This window comes from Erinaceus europaeus, chromosome 17 (genome assembly GCF_950295315.1).
Source record: "Erinaceus europaeus chromosome 17, mEriEur2.1, whole genome shotgun sequence".
NCBI classification, from domain to species: Eukaryota; Metazoa; Chordata; class Mammalia; order Eulipotyphla; family Erinaceidae; genus Erinaceus; species Erinaceus europaeus.
Genome location: NC_080178.1, coordinates 15694626 through 15707700, shown reverse-complemented (window position 1 = coordinate 15707700; position 13075 = coordinate 15694626). Strand labels below are relative to the sequence as shown.

The 13075-nt window shown below is 49.8% G+C and overlaps 1 protein-coding gene across 1 annotated transcript in view; it reads left to right on the top strand.

The window, feature by feature from the left end:
* The window catches only part of CREB3L1 (cAMP responsive element binding protein 3 like 1), a 42732-nt gene that overhangs the window by 22569 nt on the left and 7088 nt on the right, over positions 1-13075 (top strand). The window contains exons 2-6 of the mRNA XM_060175763.1: positions 1334-1562; positions 7255-7436; positions 8897-8975; positions 12266-12423; positions 12974-13075. Coding sequence (XP_060031746.1) covers positions 1334-1562; positions 7255-7436; positions 8897-8975; positions 12266-12423; positions 12974-13075 — 750 coding nt within the window. The remainder of the gene's footprint in view (positions 1-1333; positions 1563-7254; positions 7437-8896; positions 8976-12265; positions 12424-12973) is intronic.

Sequence of the window (13075 nt, the reverse complement as noted above, 5' to 3'; positions counted from 1 at the left end):
AATTGTGGAGCACTGAACGTGTATGCCAGTGGTTCCCCGTTCAGTCCCCAACACTCCCTGTGCCAGCGTGTGCTCTGACTTCTTCCTCTCCCTCTCTCTGTCTCCTGTGAAGCTCCCTCTGATATGTAATCAACAAGATCTTTTTTCTTGTGTTTTTATTGGGGAGCTAATGGTTTACGGTGCAGCTGTTAGCCCATATGGGCACAATCTCTCATCTCCCCATTGGAAGTCCTCTGCGGAACACTCTTACTGACAAAGATCCTTTTCCATCATCATGAAACAGGAGTTTCTCTTCATTCCCTCTCCTTCCTTCCCCAGAGTCCTTTGATTTGGTACAATACACCATACCCAGTTGAAGTTTGACCTAATATTTTCCCTCTCTGTCCTTATTTCTTAAGTCCCACCTACAAGTGAGGTCATTCAGTATTTGTCCTTTTCTTTTTTTTTTTTTTTTGGCTTATCTCACTTATCATGTCTTCAAGTTCTGTCCAAGATGAGACAAAGGAGGTGACTTCACCATTTCTAACAGCTAAGTAGTATTCCTCTGTGTATATATACCACCATTTTCTTAGCCACTTATCTGTTGTTGGTTATCTGGGGTCCTTCCAAATTTTGGCTATTATAAATTATGCTACTATGAATGTAGGTGTATAAGGATCTCTACTGATAGGTGTTTTTGTTTCCTTTGGATAAATCCCCAGGAAAGAAATTGCTGAGTCACTGGGTAGATCCATTTCTAGTGTTCCGAGAAATGGACAGATTGTTTTCTACAAGGATTGGACCAATTTACATTCCCGTCAACAGTGTGGAAGTGTCCCTTTCCCCTCCCCCCCCACTCTCAACAACATTTGCCATCACCATCCTTTCCAATGGATGGCATTCTCACAGGAGTGGAGTGATATCTCACTGTTGTCTTTATTTGCACTTATTTGTGACTTTGAGCACTTTCTCATGGGTCTGTTGGCCCCCTGGATCTCTGACTTCACCCCATTTTCTAACAGGGTTGTTGTTGTGGGGGTGTGTTGCTAAGTTTACTGAGTTCTTTATGTATGTGGGTTATTAGTCCTGTATCTGATGTATGTCACGAAATACTTGGGGGCGGGGGGCAGCGGAAGCAGTGGAATTGTGTGTGCTCAGAGCCCCAGTGGCCAAACAGAAATGCCAAACAGCAATTGGTCCTGGTGCTGTGGGAAAGGGGGGGGGGGGTGGCAGGAGGATAATGGTGGCAGAAAGGAAAAATGTGGAAATGGGTGGCAATGGTGACAGTGATGGTCAGACTGAGGGTACCCCCTTCCCAGACTCAGCTGAGCCCCTCCCTCTGCTCCTTCCTCAGCACTTCCCCGAGCACCTGGAGCACTTCGCGGAGAACATGGAGGATTTCTCCAACGACCTGTTCAGCAGTTTCTTCGATGACCCAGTACTGGATGACAAGAGCCCACTGCTGGACATGGAGCTGGACTCCCCCACACCTGGCATCCAGGCGGAGCACAGCTACTCCCTGAGCGGGGACTCGGCGCCACAGAGCCCCCTGGTGCCCATCAAGATGGAGGACACCACCCAGGGTAAGGGCTCAGCAGCACTGGTGTGGGAGGGGGGCAGGGACAGGGGTTGTGTGTGTGTGGTGGGTTCTCGCTCCAAACTCCTGGGATACCTCTCAAAAGGGGGGGGGGTGTTTGTTTTTATTTGTTGTTTGGGATTTTTTTTCTGACTTATTTTGTAAAATCAATATCACCTAAGGACATGTTAGAAATTCAGATTCTTGCGTCCTGACTGCTGGATCAGAAACCTTGTGGTCAGGGCCCAGCCTTCCAGGGGATTCAGAAGTACACTGGGTTTGAGAAGCACTGATCTCGAGGAAACAATAGGGGTGGGGTGAGGTAGGGAGTTTTAAAAAAACTTCTGGAACTCCTGACCCCACTCCCCCCCCCCTTTTAAAACAAAAGCACCTTTGAACCTTCCCTCTCAGAACCCCAACCTGGGCCACACTGGGAGCCAGTTCCTTTGAGACAGGAAGTCCTGGCTAAGTGATATGGCTGAGTGACCAGGAACATGCATTCTGGCCTCCTTGAGCCTCAGTTTCCCTGTTTATAGACGGGGAGGGCAGGACACATGGCTACTACCTAGCACCTCCATGGGAATCAGATCCTTTATTTTCCATCAATCACAGGGAGGATGGGGCCACTTTGATCATAATAGTTCCCAGGTAACCATAATCTTAAGAAAGCTCTGGTGTTTCAGGGAAACACACACACACACACACACACACACACACACACACACACACACACACACGTCCTGGGAGGAAGCTAGCCAGCCTTCTGATTGTATGCTTGACCCTCTTGCAGCCACCACATTGGGCCAGGATATCGTGCGTGCGTGCGTGTGCGTGTGTGTGTTGCTCCCAGGACGTGTGTGTGTGTGTGCGCGCGCGTGTGTGTGTGTGTGTGTTGCTCCCAGGACCCGTGTGTTTGTGTGTGTGTGCATTCAGCTCAGCGCCCAGCACATACCATGAATAGCTCTTGCCGCAGTGCATGCAGCATCTCATCAATTCTATAATACTCAGAACAATGAACGGGGTTCCCATCCCCTTTTTCCCTTGGGAGGAGGATGTTCTTGAGTCAGTTTTTAATATTCTCTCCAGTGAATGAGAAGACTTGACGAGGGGCCAGAAGGGGGCGCTGCAGGCTGGGAGAACAAGCAGCACCTGCCCTAAAGAAGTGGGATTTCATTTCTGGGGCCAGTAAGGCTTTTGTACCCGCACCCCAACCTCCGCCCCCCAAGGCAGGAGCATCCTCTGGAGCTTTGTGTGGCTCGAGGGCCTGTGGCTGCCGAGACCTCAGACCCCGCCCGCGGAAGGGCAGAGCGTGGGTGGACGCAGGTTCTCCGGCCACGCCCACGGGGCCCGGCCAGAGAGACTCCTCGGTCACCCCCCAAGTCTATTTTGGGAGCAATTTGTCCGTTGGGCCCTTGCAAGGGGACAGCTTCCCGGAGGCTGTCGGGCCGGCCCTGTAATTTGAGGAGATTGTGGGTGTTCCTGGAGCACAGGGGCGGCCAGTGGTCCAGGGCTCCCAGCTGGGTAGGACCTGACCGGCTCCCCACCCACAGCCCGTGCAGCCCTTCTCTGCAGGCTGCCTGGTGCTAGTGTCCAGGCCAGCAGGTTGCCCTGGGTGGGGCAGTAGGAGGAAAGCTGAGCCGAAGCCCCACCACCACCACCACCACCAACACACACACACATGTTCTTCCTTGCAGATTAGTTTCCAAAACACTCTCTCCCTCTCCACTCCTATGGCCACTACTTTTGCTCAGGCCTCTTCTTCTCCATGGAGAATGTCAATAGTCTGGCCTGCAAAAAGAACAAACTTTGTTTTTTCCCTTTATCTTCATTTTCTTTTTTCCTCCTCCTCCTTCTTTTTAATGTAGTCCTGGGGGTTAAACCCAGGGAGGACTTCAACCATGTGCTTTTCAATCTCCTTTTTTGGTGATTGCTGGGGCTTGGTGCCTGCACCATGAATCCACTGCTCCTGAGGCTATTTTTTTTTCCCTTTTGTTGCCCTTGTTGTTTTATCGTCGTTGTGGTTATTATTGTTGTTGTTATTGATGTCGTTGTTGTTGGATAGGACAGAGAGAGATGGAGAGAGGAGGGGAAGACAGACAGAGGTGGGGAGAGAAAGAGACACCTGCAGACCTGCTTCACTGCTTGTGAATCGACCCTCCAGCAGGTGGGGAGCCGGAGGCTCGAATTGGGATCCTTACACCAGTCCTTGCACTTTGTGCCATGTGCGCTTAACCCCCTGCGCTACCGTCCAACCCCCGAAAAATGTGCTCTTCAAAAATATTTTTTAAATATTTTTATTTGATGGACAGAGAGAAATTGAGGGTTGACGGAGATGGGGGGAGAGAAATAGACACCTGCAGCAGCACTTCACCACTTAATGAAGCTTCCTCCCTGCGACTGGGGATGAGGGGGCTTCAACCCTGGTTCTTGGGCATGATAACATGTGCACTCAACCTAGTGCACTGCTACCCAGCCCCCTCAAACATACTTTATAGCTGAGTTGGGTTTTTTTAGCCTGGCCCAATTTTTATTTTATTTTTATTTATGATTGTTTTCTTTGTTTAGATGTACTTATTTCCAGCAGGTAAAGCACAGAACTTGCATGCCTGAGGCCTCAGGTTCAATCCCCAGCACTGCATATGCCAGAGAAGAGCAGTACTCTGATTTTTATCTGTCCCTAACTCATAAAATAATAATAATAGGGGGCTGGGCGGTAGTGCAACAGCTGAGCACACATGGTGCAAAGCGCAAGGACCAGTGTAAGGCTGGTTCGAGTCCCCAGTGCCCCACCTAAGGGGGGGTTGCTTCACAATCGGTGAAGCAGGTCTACAGGTGTCTATCTTTCTCTCCTCCTCTCTGTCTTCCCCCTCCTCTTTCCATTTCTCTCTGTCCTATCCAACAACAACGACAGCAATAACAATAACAATGATAAGGGGACAATAATAATAATAAATAAATACTTTTCTCTTAAACAAGCCAGGGCCTCATGCACTCGCAATACCACTGCTCCAGAACTCCTTTTTAAAAGTAGACAGAGGCACAGGGAGAGAAAGAGAGACGGAGAGACAGCAGAGCACCTGAGCTTCTCTGTGCTGTCACCACTCACATGTGGTTCTGGGACTCAAACTTGGGTTGCACACATGGCAAGGAAGCTGCCCTACCCAGCGAATTGTTCTTTCAGTCCATAATTCTCTCTTTATTGCACAGGCTTCACCATTCCAGACTGACATTTTCAGATAAACAGTGACGTCTGAGGTCCCAGGCTCAATCCCCAGCCCCACCATAAGCCAGAGCTGAGCAGTGCTCTGGTCTTTCTGTATCTCTTTCTGTCTCATTAAAATCAAAATGAATAAAATATTTATAATATATATAGAGAAAGGGGGAGATAGCATAATTGTTATGCAAACAGACTCATGCCTGAGGCTCTGAGATCCTAGGTTCAATCCCCCATACACCACCATATGCCAGAGCTGAGCAGTGCTCTGGTAAAAAAGAAGAAAGAAAGAAAGAAAGAAAGAAAGAAAGAAAGAAAGAAAGAAAGAAAGAAAGAAAAAAGAAAAGAAAGAATAAAAAAAGACACACAGCATCAAAGCTTCCCTCAGTGTGGTGGGGTTTGGACTTAAACCTGGGTCATGTTCATGACAAAGCAAACACATTATCCAAGTGAACTGTATCTTGCCAGCCCAGATTTTTTTTTTTTTCCTACCTCCAGGGTTATCACTGGGGCTCAGTGCCTGCACTACGAATCCACTGCTTCTGGAGGCCATTTTCCCATTTCTGTTGCCCTTGTTGTCCAGATTTTTTTTTCTTAATAGTGACAGTGAGAGACAGAAAAAGAGACCACAGCACAAAAGCTCCTTTCATCGTGATGGGGGCCAGGCTTGAACTTTGGTTATAATAGGATGTAGCACACTATCCAAGTGAGCTATTTCACCAGCACTCAGAAATCTTCTTCTTATTTCTTTTTAATGTTTTGAGCCTCAGAACCACCCAAGAGACCAAGGCATTGCTCTGACACATGCTGTGCCCAGGACTGACACTGTGGCTTCACGCACAAGCCCTGAGCTCTACCCGCTAGTCCAGAGCACTTAACTGCACTCCCCTGGCCACTTACTGTATTAAAGATTTATTTATGTGGGCCGGATTAGGTGTACATGGCACAAAGCACAAGGACCAGCGTAAGGGTCCCGGTTTGAGCCCCCGGCTCCCCACCTGCGGGGGATGGGGGGAGGGGTCACTTCACAAGCTATGAAGCAGGTCTGCAGGTATCTGTCTTTCTCTCCTCCTCTCTGTCTCGCCTCTCTCGACTTCACTCTGTCCTCTCCAACAGCAACAGCAATAACAACAATAATAACAACAAGGGCAACAAAATGGAAAAAATGGCCTCCAGGAGCAGTGGATTCATAGTGCAGGCACCGAGCCCCAGAGATAACTCTTGAGGCAAAAAAAAAAAAAAAGATTTATTTATGTGTTTGTCAGAAAAAAGAAGAGATAACCAGAGCATCACTTTGGCACATGTGATATTAGAGATCAAATTTAGGACCTCGTGCTTGAGAGTCTGACACTTTATCCACTGAGCCATCTTTGGGGCCACCAGAATGGCTTTTTGTTTGTTTGGTTCGTTGGTTGGGTTGTTTTTGTTTTTGTTTGTTTTGGCACTATAAATGTGAGCACATTAAAGCTTCCTGTTACCTTGAGAACAAAGTCATAGTGCTATGCCTTATCTATGAGACCTACCACCCCTACTGGATCCTGTGACCCTCAAGTCCCCCTTTCTTTTTTTTTTTCTTTTTTAAGGGGATTAATAGTTTACAGTCAACAGTAAAATACAGTAGATTGTACATGTGTAATATTTCTCAGGTTTCCACATAACAATTCAACCCCCTCTAAGTCCTCCTCTGCCATCCTGTTCCAGGACCAGAACCCTCCCCCCCACTCCAGAGTCTTTTACTTTGGTGCAGTACACCAAACCCAGTCCAAGTTCTGCTTTGTGTTTTATTTTTCAACTTCTTCTATTATTACTATTATTGGTGATTTAATAATGATTGACAAGATTGTGGGATAAGAAAGGTACAGTTCATACAATTCCCACCGCCAGAGTGCCACCATATCCCATCCTCTCCATCAGAAGCTTCCCTATTCTTTATCCCTCTGGGACTATGGACCAAAGATCTCTACGGGGTGCAGAAGGTGGGAAGTGTGGCTTCTGCAATTGCTTCTTCACTGGACATGGGTGTTGACAGATCGATCCATACCACCTGCCAGCTTCTACCTTTCCCTAGTGGGGCAGGGCTCAGGGAGGTGGAATTCCAGGCCAAGTCCCCCTTTCTCTTTCCATTCCAACCACTCTAAGCTGTTCATGAGTCTCACTCAGTCCCCAGCACCTAGCAGAGTGGCAGTCACTATGTAACAACGGCTATGGCCTGCTATACATGTATGTATATTTATAGGTGAGGAAGCTAAGGCTCAGAGAGGGTAAGCAACTTGCCTAAGGTTACACAGCCAGCCAGGAAGAGTCAGGTCTGCAGCCCACACTTAACTTTGAAAGATGCAGAATGCAGAGGGCCCCCCAGCCTTTCCTGCCCCCAGCCCCCCAAGCACCTCTCAGGCCTGTCCAGGGCAGCTCCTGAGCAGGGGTCTGGGGGCAAGCCCTCTGCTCTGGGCATCCCCTGAGGCCAGGTACTGCCCCCTTTCCCCAGATGTGGAACATGGAGCCTGGGTGCTCGGACACAAACTGTGCTCCGTCATGGTGAAGCAGGAGCAGAGCCCAGAGCTGCCCGTGGACCCGCTGGCTGCCTCCTCTGCCATGGGCACCACCACCATGGCACCCGCTCCACTGCTGGGCCTCAGTCCCCTATCCAGGCTGCCCGTCCCCCACCAGGTGAGCCAGACAATGTTTATATGGGCTAAGGGCTGGGTGGTGGAGAAGCTTTACAGAGACCTGGGTGTGGAGACATAGGGTTGGGGGGAGGGGGAGTCCCAGAGCCATCAGTCCAGGCTGCTTTCTCAGAGCAATAAGACTCTGCTCACCTTTATTCCCACCCAGCCCACCCCCTCCCAATAAACATTCTGCTGTAGATCCAGAGCGGCTGCAGAAGCCACCACTGTGAGCCCCAAGTCCCCAGGAGAGGCTCTGCCTGGGTCCCAGCTCTGCTCCTACTAGTACTCTGAGCCTCCCCTTGTCCTTCCTCAGCTTCTTTCTCTGCCAAACGGAAGCGTGAGCCACCTCTAAGGTGTATCATAGTGCTGCGCATCTGCCACAGGAGGAGCCTCTTAACACTCCCCAGTCAGGACTTGGCTGGCACTGCCCCCTGCTGGACACAGCACATCTGTGACCTAAGATCCGGCCTGTCAGCCCTTCCCCCCACCCCAGCCTACCCACTAACTGGAAGGTAAAGGCTGGCCTGCAAACACCAGTGGGTCTTCAGGCCTTCCAGTCTTCCGTGACCCTCTGGGAGACAGGCCCAGCGACTCCTCCGGACCCACCAAGCAGGAAGGGGAGGTGACAGGTTGTCAGCAGTGAACTGGGTGACCCACACCGCTGCCATCCACTCCTCAGTTGGTCCCTTCAAGGCTGAGCTGTGAGGCCAGGCCCCTGCCAACTGGAAGCCCTGTGGTTCTTCCACTGCTGCCTCAGTTCAGGAGCCTACATCCCACCCCACCGCCCTGACCGGCTCCGGGGTCAGGTGGCAAGACTGTCGCCCTGCAGCCCAGCAGCCTCTGGCATCTCTGAGGGAGCCCCACTTATATGTATGTTGGGTGTCACACGTGGGAAGCCAGGCGTGTGTGCCCAGTCTTTTCTGGAAAACAGAGACATGGAACACCATGTCTGTTTACAGTGTGGATCCATTAATAATCCTCCTTCAAACTCACCAGGAGTGTCTCCTCCGTATCCAGCCTGAGATCTGGATTCCACTCCCAGTCCAGCCCCCATACCCATGCCCTGGCCATAGACAGGCTCTGTCTAGCCTCTGCACCTTTGCAGATGCTGTTCCTTCTACCAGGAATGCTTTTCCCCCCTCCATCACCCTCAGCCAGTGAGCACCTCCCTCATCTCTAGCTGTTTCTTCTTGTCCTCATGGCGATGCACATGCCCAGACCTGTGTGACCTTCACTGGCAGTCCAAGGTCAGCCTCCACTGAGAAGCTAGCCCTGGTCCACCTCCTCTGGGTTCCAGGCCAGGACGACATTGCTAGGCCAACCCTTCTCTGCTACCCCTGCTCCCTCCCTGCCATGCAGAGAACGCTGAGCCTGGCTGCCTCACCCATGGCACAGGGGTGGGTGGCATAGAGAGTGCAGCCCCTGAAGCATCTGGTGGAGCCTGTCCTGTCTCTCCCCCAGACCCCAGGAGAGATGACTCAGCTGCCTGTGATCAAAGCCGAACCCCAGGAGGTGAACCACTTCCTCAAAGTGACTCCTGGTAAGTGTGTCCAAGGAGTCCTGCTCCCTTCCCAGTCAAGGGCAGGTGGTGGCTCTGAGCCCCAGGTCCTATGCACTCACTTCCATCCATGCCAGAGGATCCTCTTCTCACTGCCCTGCCTGCTCTCCCCACTTATTTTTTTTAAATATTTTATATATTTTAATGAAAGAGAGCTACATTGAAGGCTGGGCGGTGGTGTACCTGGTTACACACACATATTACCAAGCACAAGAACCCGGGTTGGGGGAGTCAGGCTGTAGCGCAGCGGGTTAAGTGCAGGTGGCACAAAGCGCAAGGACTGGCATAAGGATCCCGGTTCAAGCCCCCAGCTCCCCACCTGAAGGGGAGTCGCTTCACAGGCGGTGAAGCAGGTCTGCAGGTGTCTATCTTTCTCTCCCCCCGCTGTCTTCCCCCATCTCTCTCCATTTATCTCTGTCCTATCCAGCAATAACGACAACAACAATAATAATAACTACAACAATAGAAAACAACAAGGGCAACAAAAGGGAATGAATGAATGAATGAATGAATGAATGAATGAATGAATGAATGAATGAACCAGGTTGGAGCCTCCACTCTTCACCTACAGAGGTTCCATTTCATAAGCAGTAAAGCAGGTCTGCAGGTGTTATTCTTTCTGCCCCTCTCTCTATCTCCCCATCTTCTTTCAATTTCTCTCTATCCTATCTAATAAAAATTAGAAAAGGGGAGTCAGGCAGTAGCACAGTGGGTTAAGCGCACGTGACACAAAGCGCAAGGACCAGTGTAAGGATCCTGGTTCAAGCCCCCAGCTTCCCACCTGCAGGGGAGTCGCTTCACAGGCGATGAAGCAGGTCTGCAGGTGTCTCTGTCTTCCCCTCCTCTCTCCATTTCTCTCTGTCCTGTCTAAAGATGATGACATCAATAACAACAACAATAATAACTACAAAAACAATAAAAAACAAGGGAAATAAAAAGGAAAATAAATAAATATAATTTTTTTAATTATAAAAAATTAGAAAGGAAAAAATTGGCTGCCAAGAGTGGTGGATTAGTACTGTTGGCACTGAGCCCAACAACAATCCTGGAGGCAATTAAAGGGAGACAGAGACAAAGACTAGAGCACCATTCAGCTCTGGCTTATGGTGGTAGTAGGAATTGAACCTGGGACCTCAGAATCTCAGGCTTAGAAATCCATTGTATTCGTGGTCCGGGAGGTGGCTCAGTGGGTAAAGCACTGGACTTTCAAGCATGAGGTCCTGAGTTCAATCCCCAGCAGCACATGTACCAGAGTGATGTCTGGTTCTTTCTCTCTCCTATCTTTCTCATGAATAAATAAATTCTTTTTTTAATAATATTTATTTATTTTCCCTTTTGTTGCCCTTGTTTCTCATTGTTGTAGTTATTATTGTTGTTGTTATTGATGTCATCATCCTTAGACAGGACAGAGAGAAATAGAGAGAGGAGGGGAAGACAGATAGACGGCTGCAGACCTGCTTCACCGCCTGTGAAACGACTCCCCTCCAGGTGGGGACCCGGGGGCTCAAACCGGGATCCTTACACCAGTCCTTGCTCTTTGCGCCACGTATGCTTAACCCGCTGCTCTACTGCCACACTCCCAATAAATAAATTCTTTAAAAAGAAAGGAAGGAAGGAAGGAAGGAAGGAAGGAAGGAAGGAAGGAAGGAAGGAAGAAAGAAATCCATTGTGTAACTATTATGCTATCTTCCCAGCCCTCTCCCCACCCCTCGTCCAGTCTACCACTTTCATCACCATCTCTCACCCTCCTAGAGTTTAGGCCTAATCTGTCTCCATTCATCCATCCTTTCTTCCTTCCATCCATCCATCTGGGGCTGGGCAGTTGGTTGAGTGCACACATTACCATCCATCCATCCATTTGTTCGTGTTTGTCTGCTTATCCACCCATCTACCTACCAGTAGAAGAAGCTGCCTCTATGGTGTCAGGGACCCAGTGGCACTTGGCCTCTGACCTCTCTGACACAGTGGAGGGGCTTCTTATTTGACAATTGGCCCAGACGCTGGCCTGGCCGCCGCCAAGGCAGGGCTTGCTCGGGCCCATGCTCAGTTCATATCTGAGGGCCCCACAGACCTGGAGGACAACGTGTTGGATTCTCAGGCATGAAGTCCTGAATTCAATCCCCAGTACTGCATGTGCCTGACAGATGCTCTGGTTCTCCTTCTCATTGATAAGTACATCAGGGGGTCAGGCAGCAGCACAGCGGGTTAAGCACACATGGAGCAAAGCACAAAGACTAGCATAAGAATCCCGGTTCGAAGTCGGGCTGTAGCACAGCAGGTTAAGCACACGTGGCACAAAGCGCAAGAACCAGCATAAGGATCCCAGTTCGAGTCCCCAGCTCCCCACCTGCAGGGGAGTCGCTCCACAGGCGGTGACGCAGGTCTGCAGGTGTCTATCTTTCTCTCCCCCTCTCTGTCTTCCCCTCCTCTCTCCATTTCTCTCTGTCCTATCCAACAACAATGACATCAATAGCAACAATAATAATAACCACAGCAATGATAAAAAATTTAAATAAATCAATCTTTAAAAAAAATTTTATTAGTGATTTAATGTTGATTTGTAAAATTATAAACTGTGGTATAATTCCACACCTTTCCCACCACCAGAATCCTGTGTCCCTATTCACTTCATTGAATCTTCACTAGTTGAATTATTTGTATTACTATCTATATTAGTTGACTATTACTTCTATAACTATCTATATTTACATATTTTTGCCCATATTTTTCTATGGTGCTGCCTTCTCTTCCTTTCTAAGTCACACCTACTACTTCTGAGTGTTCTTCCTTATTTTTTTTCTCTCTTCTTTCTTTGGATCCTGATGAAATTAGAGTTCAGAGCCCTCTGGTCCTCTTCCCCTAACATTTACTTCTCTGGGAATATGGACCAAAATTCTTTATGGGCTACAGAAGGTAGAAGGTCTGTCTTCTGTAATTGCTTCTCCACTGGACAGTTAATCAGTCTTTTTAAAGATCTGATGACTGGGGGCCTGGTGGTGGCACACCTGGTTGAGAGCACATGTTACAGTGTGAAAGGACCCAGGTTCAAGCCCCCAGTCCCCACCTGCAGGGGGAAAGCTTTACAAGTAGTGAAACAGGTCTGCAGGTGTCTCTGTCTCTCTCTCTCCTTCTCCGTCTGACCCTACCATCTTGGTTTCTAGCTGTCTCTATCCAATAAATAAAGATAATTTTAAAAAAATAGAAGAAAAAAAGATCTGCTGACCCAGCAGATTGGGGTGTGACCCTGCTAACCTGTCCCCCATTCTCCCCAGAGGACCTGGCGCAGATGCCTCCGACTCCCCCCAGCAGCCACGGCAGCGACAGTGACGGCTCCCAGAGTCCCCACTCTCTGCCCCCCTCCAGCCCTGTTCGGCCCCTGGCCCGCTCCTCCACAGCCATCTCCACCTCCCCTCTCCTCACTGCCCCACACGTAAGCATCTAGGGTTGGGGGTGAAGGGCCTGAGGGGTCCCAAACCTGATCCTTGCCCTCATCAGAAAGGGGCGTCTCCTGCAGATGGGGCTGAAGCCTCCACCTGCCCAAATCACCCTGAGGCAGAGCCAGAACTAGAACTTGATGATCCAAGAGCATTGTTTGGGGAGCAGTACTCAGGGGACTCAGAATCCCCCCCCAGAAATATGGAGCTGAGTCCTGAGTGCTGGGGTGGACCCAAGGTATCACAGAGGCAGAGTATCAATTCAGTCTAGGAGCCCTAGAAAGGAGAGTCTGGGGGCCGTGGGTTCAGGATGGGATCTAGAAAGCACCCCCACCCCCGATTATGTGTTGAGTGTCTGAGATACCAGCCCCCGAGCATTGTCCTAAGACCTGTTACTGGATTTTATCCCAGTCGCCCCCTCTTCAGATGAAGACACTGGGGCTCAGAGAGCCGGTGGGGTTGACGTCATTGGGAGAGTAAATGGCAAGGCTTGAATTTGAACCCAGGGTTGTGTGGTCACTAACCATGGCATCCGACCTCACACAGAAACTGCAGGGCACCTCGGGGCCGCTGCTCCTGACGGAGGAGGAGAAACGCACCCTGATCGCGGAGGGCTACCCCATCCCCACGAAACTGCCCCTCACCAAA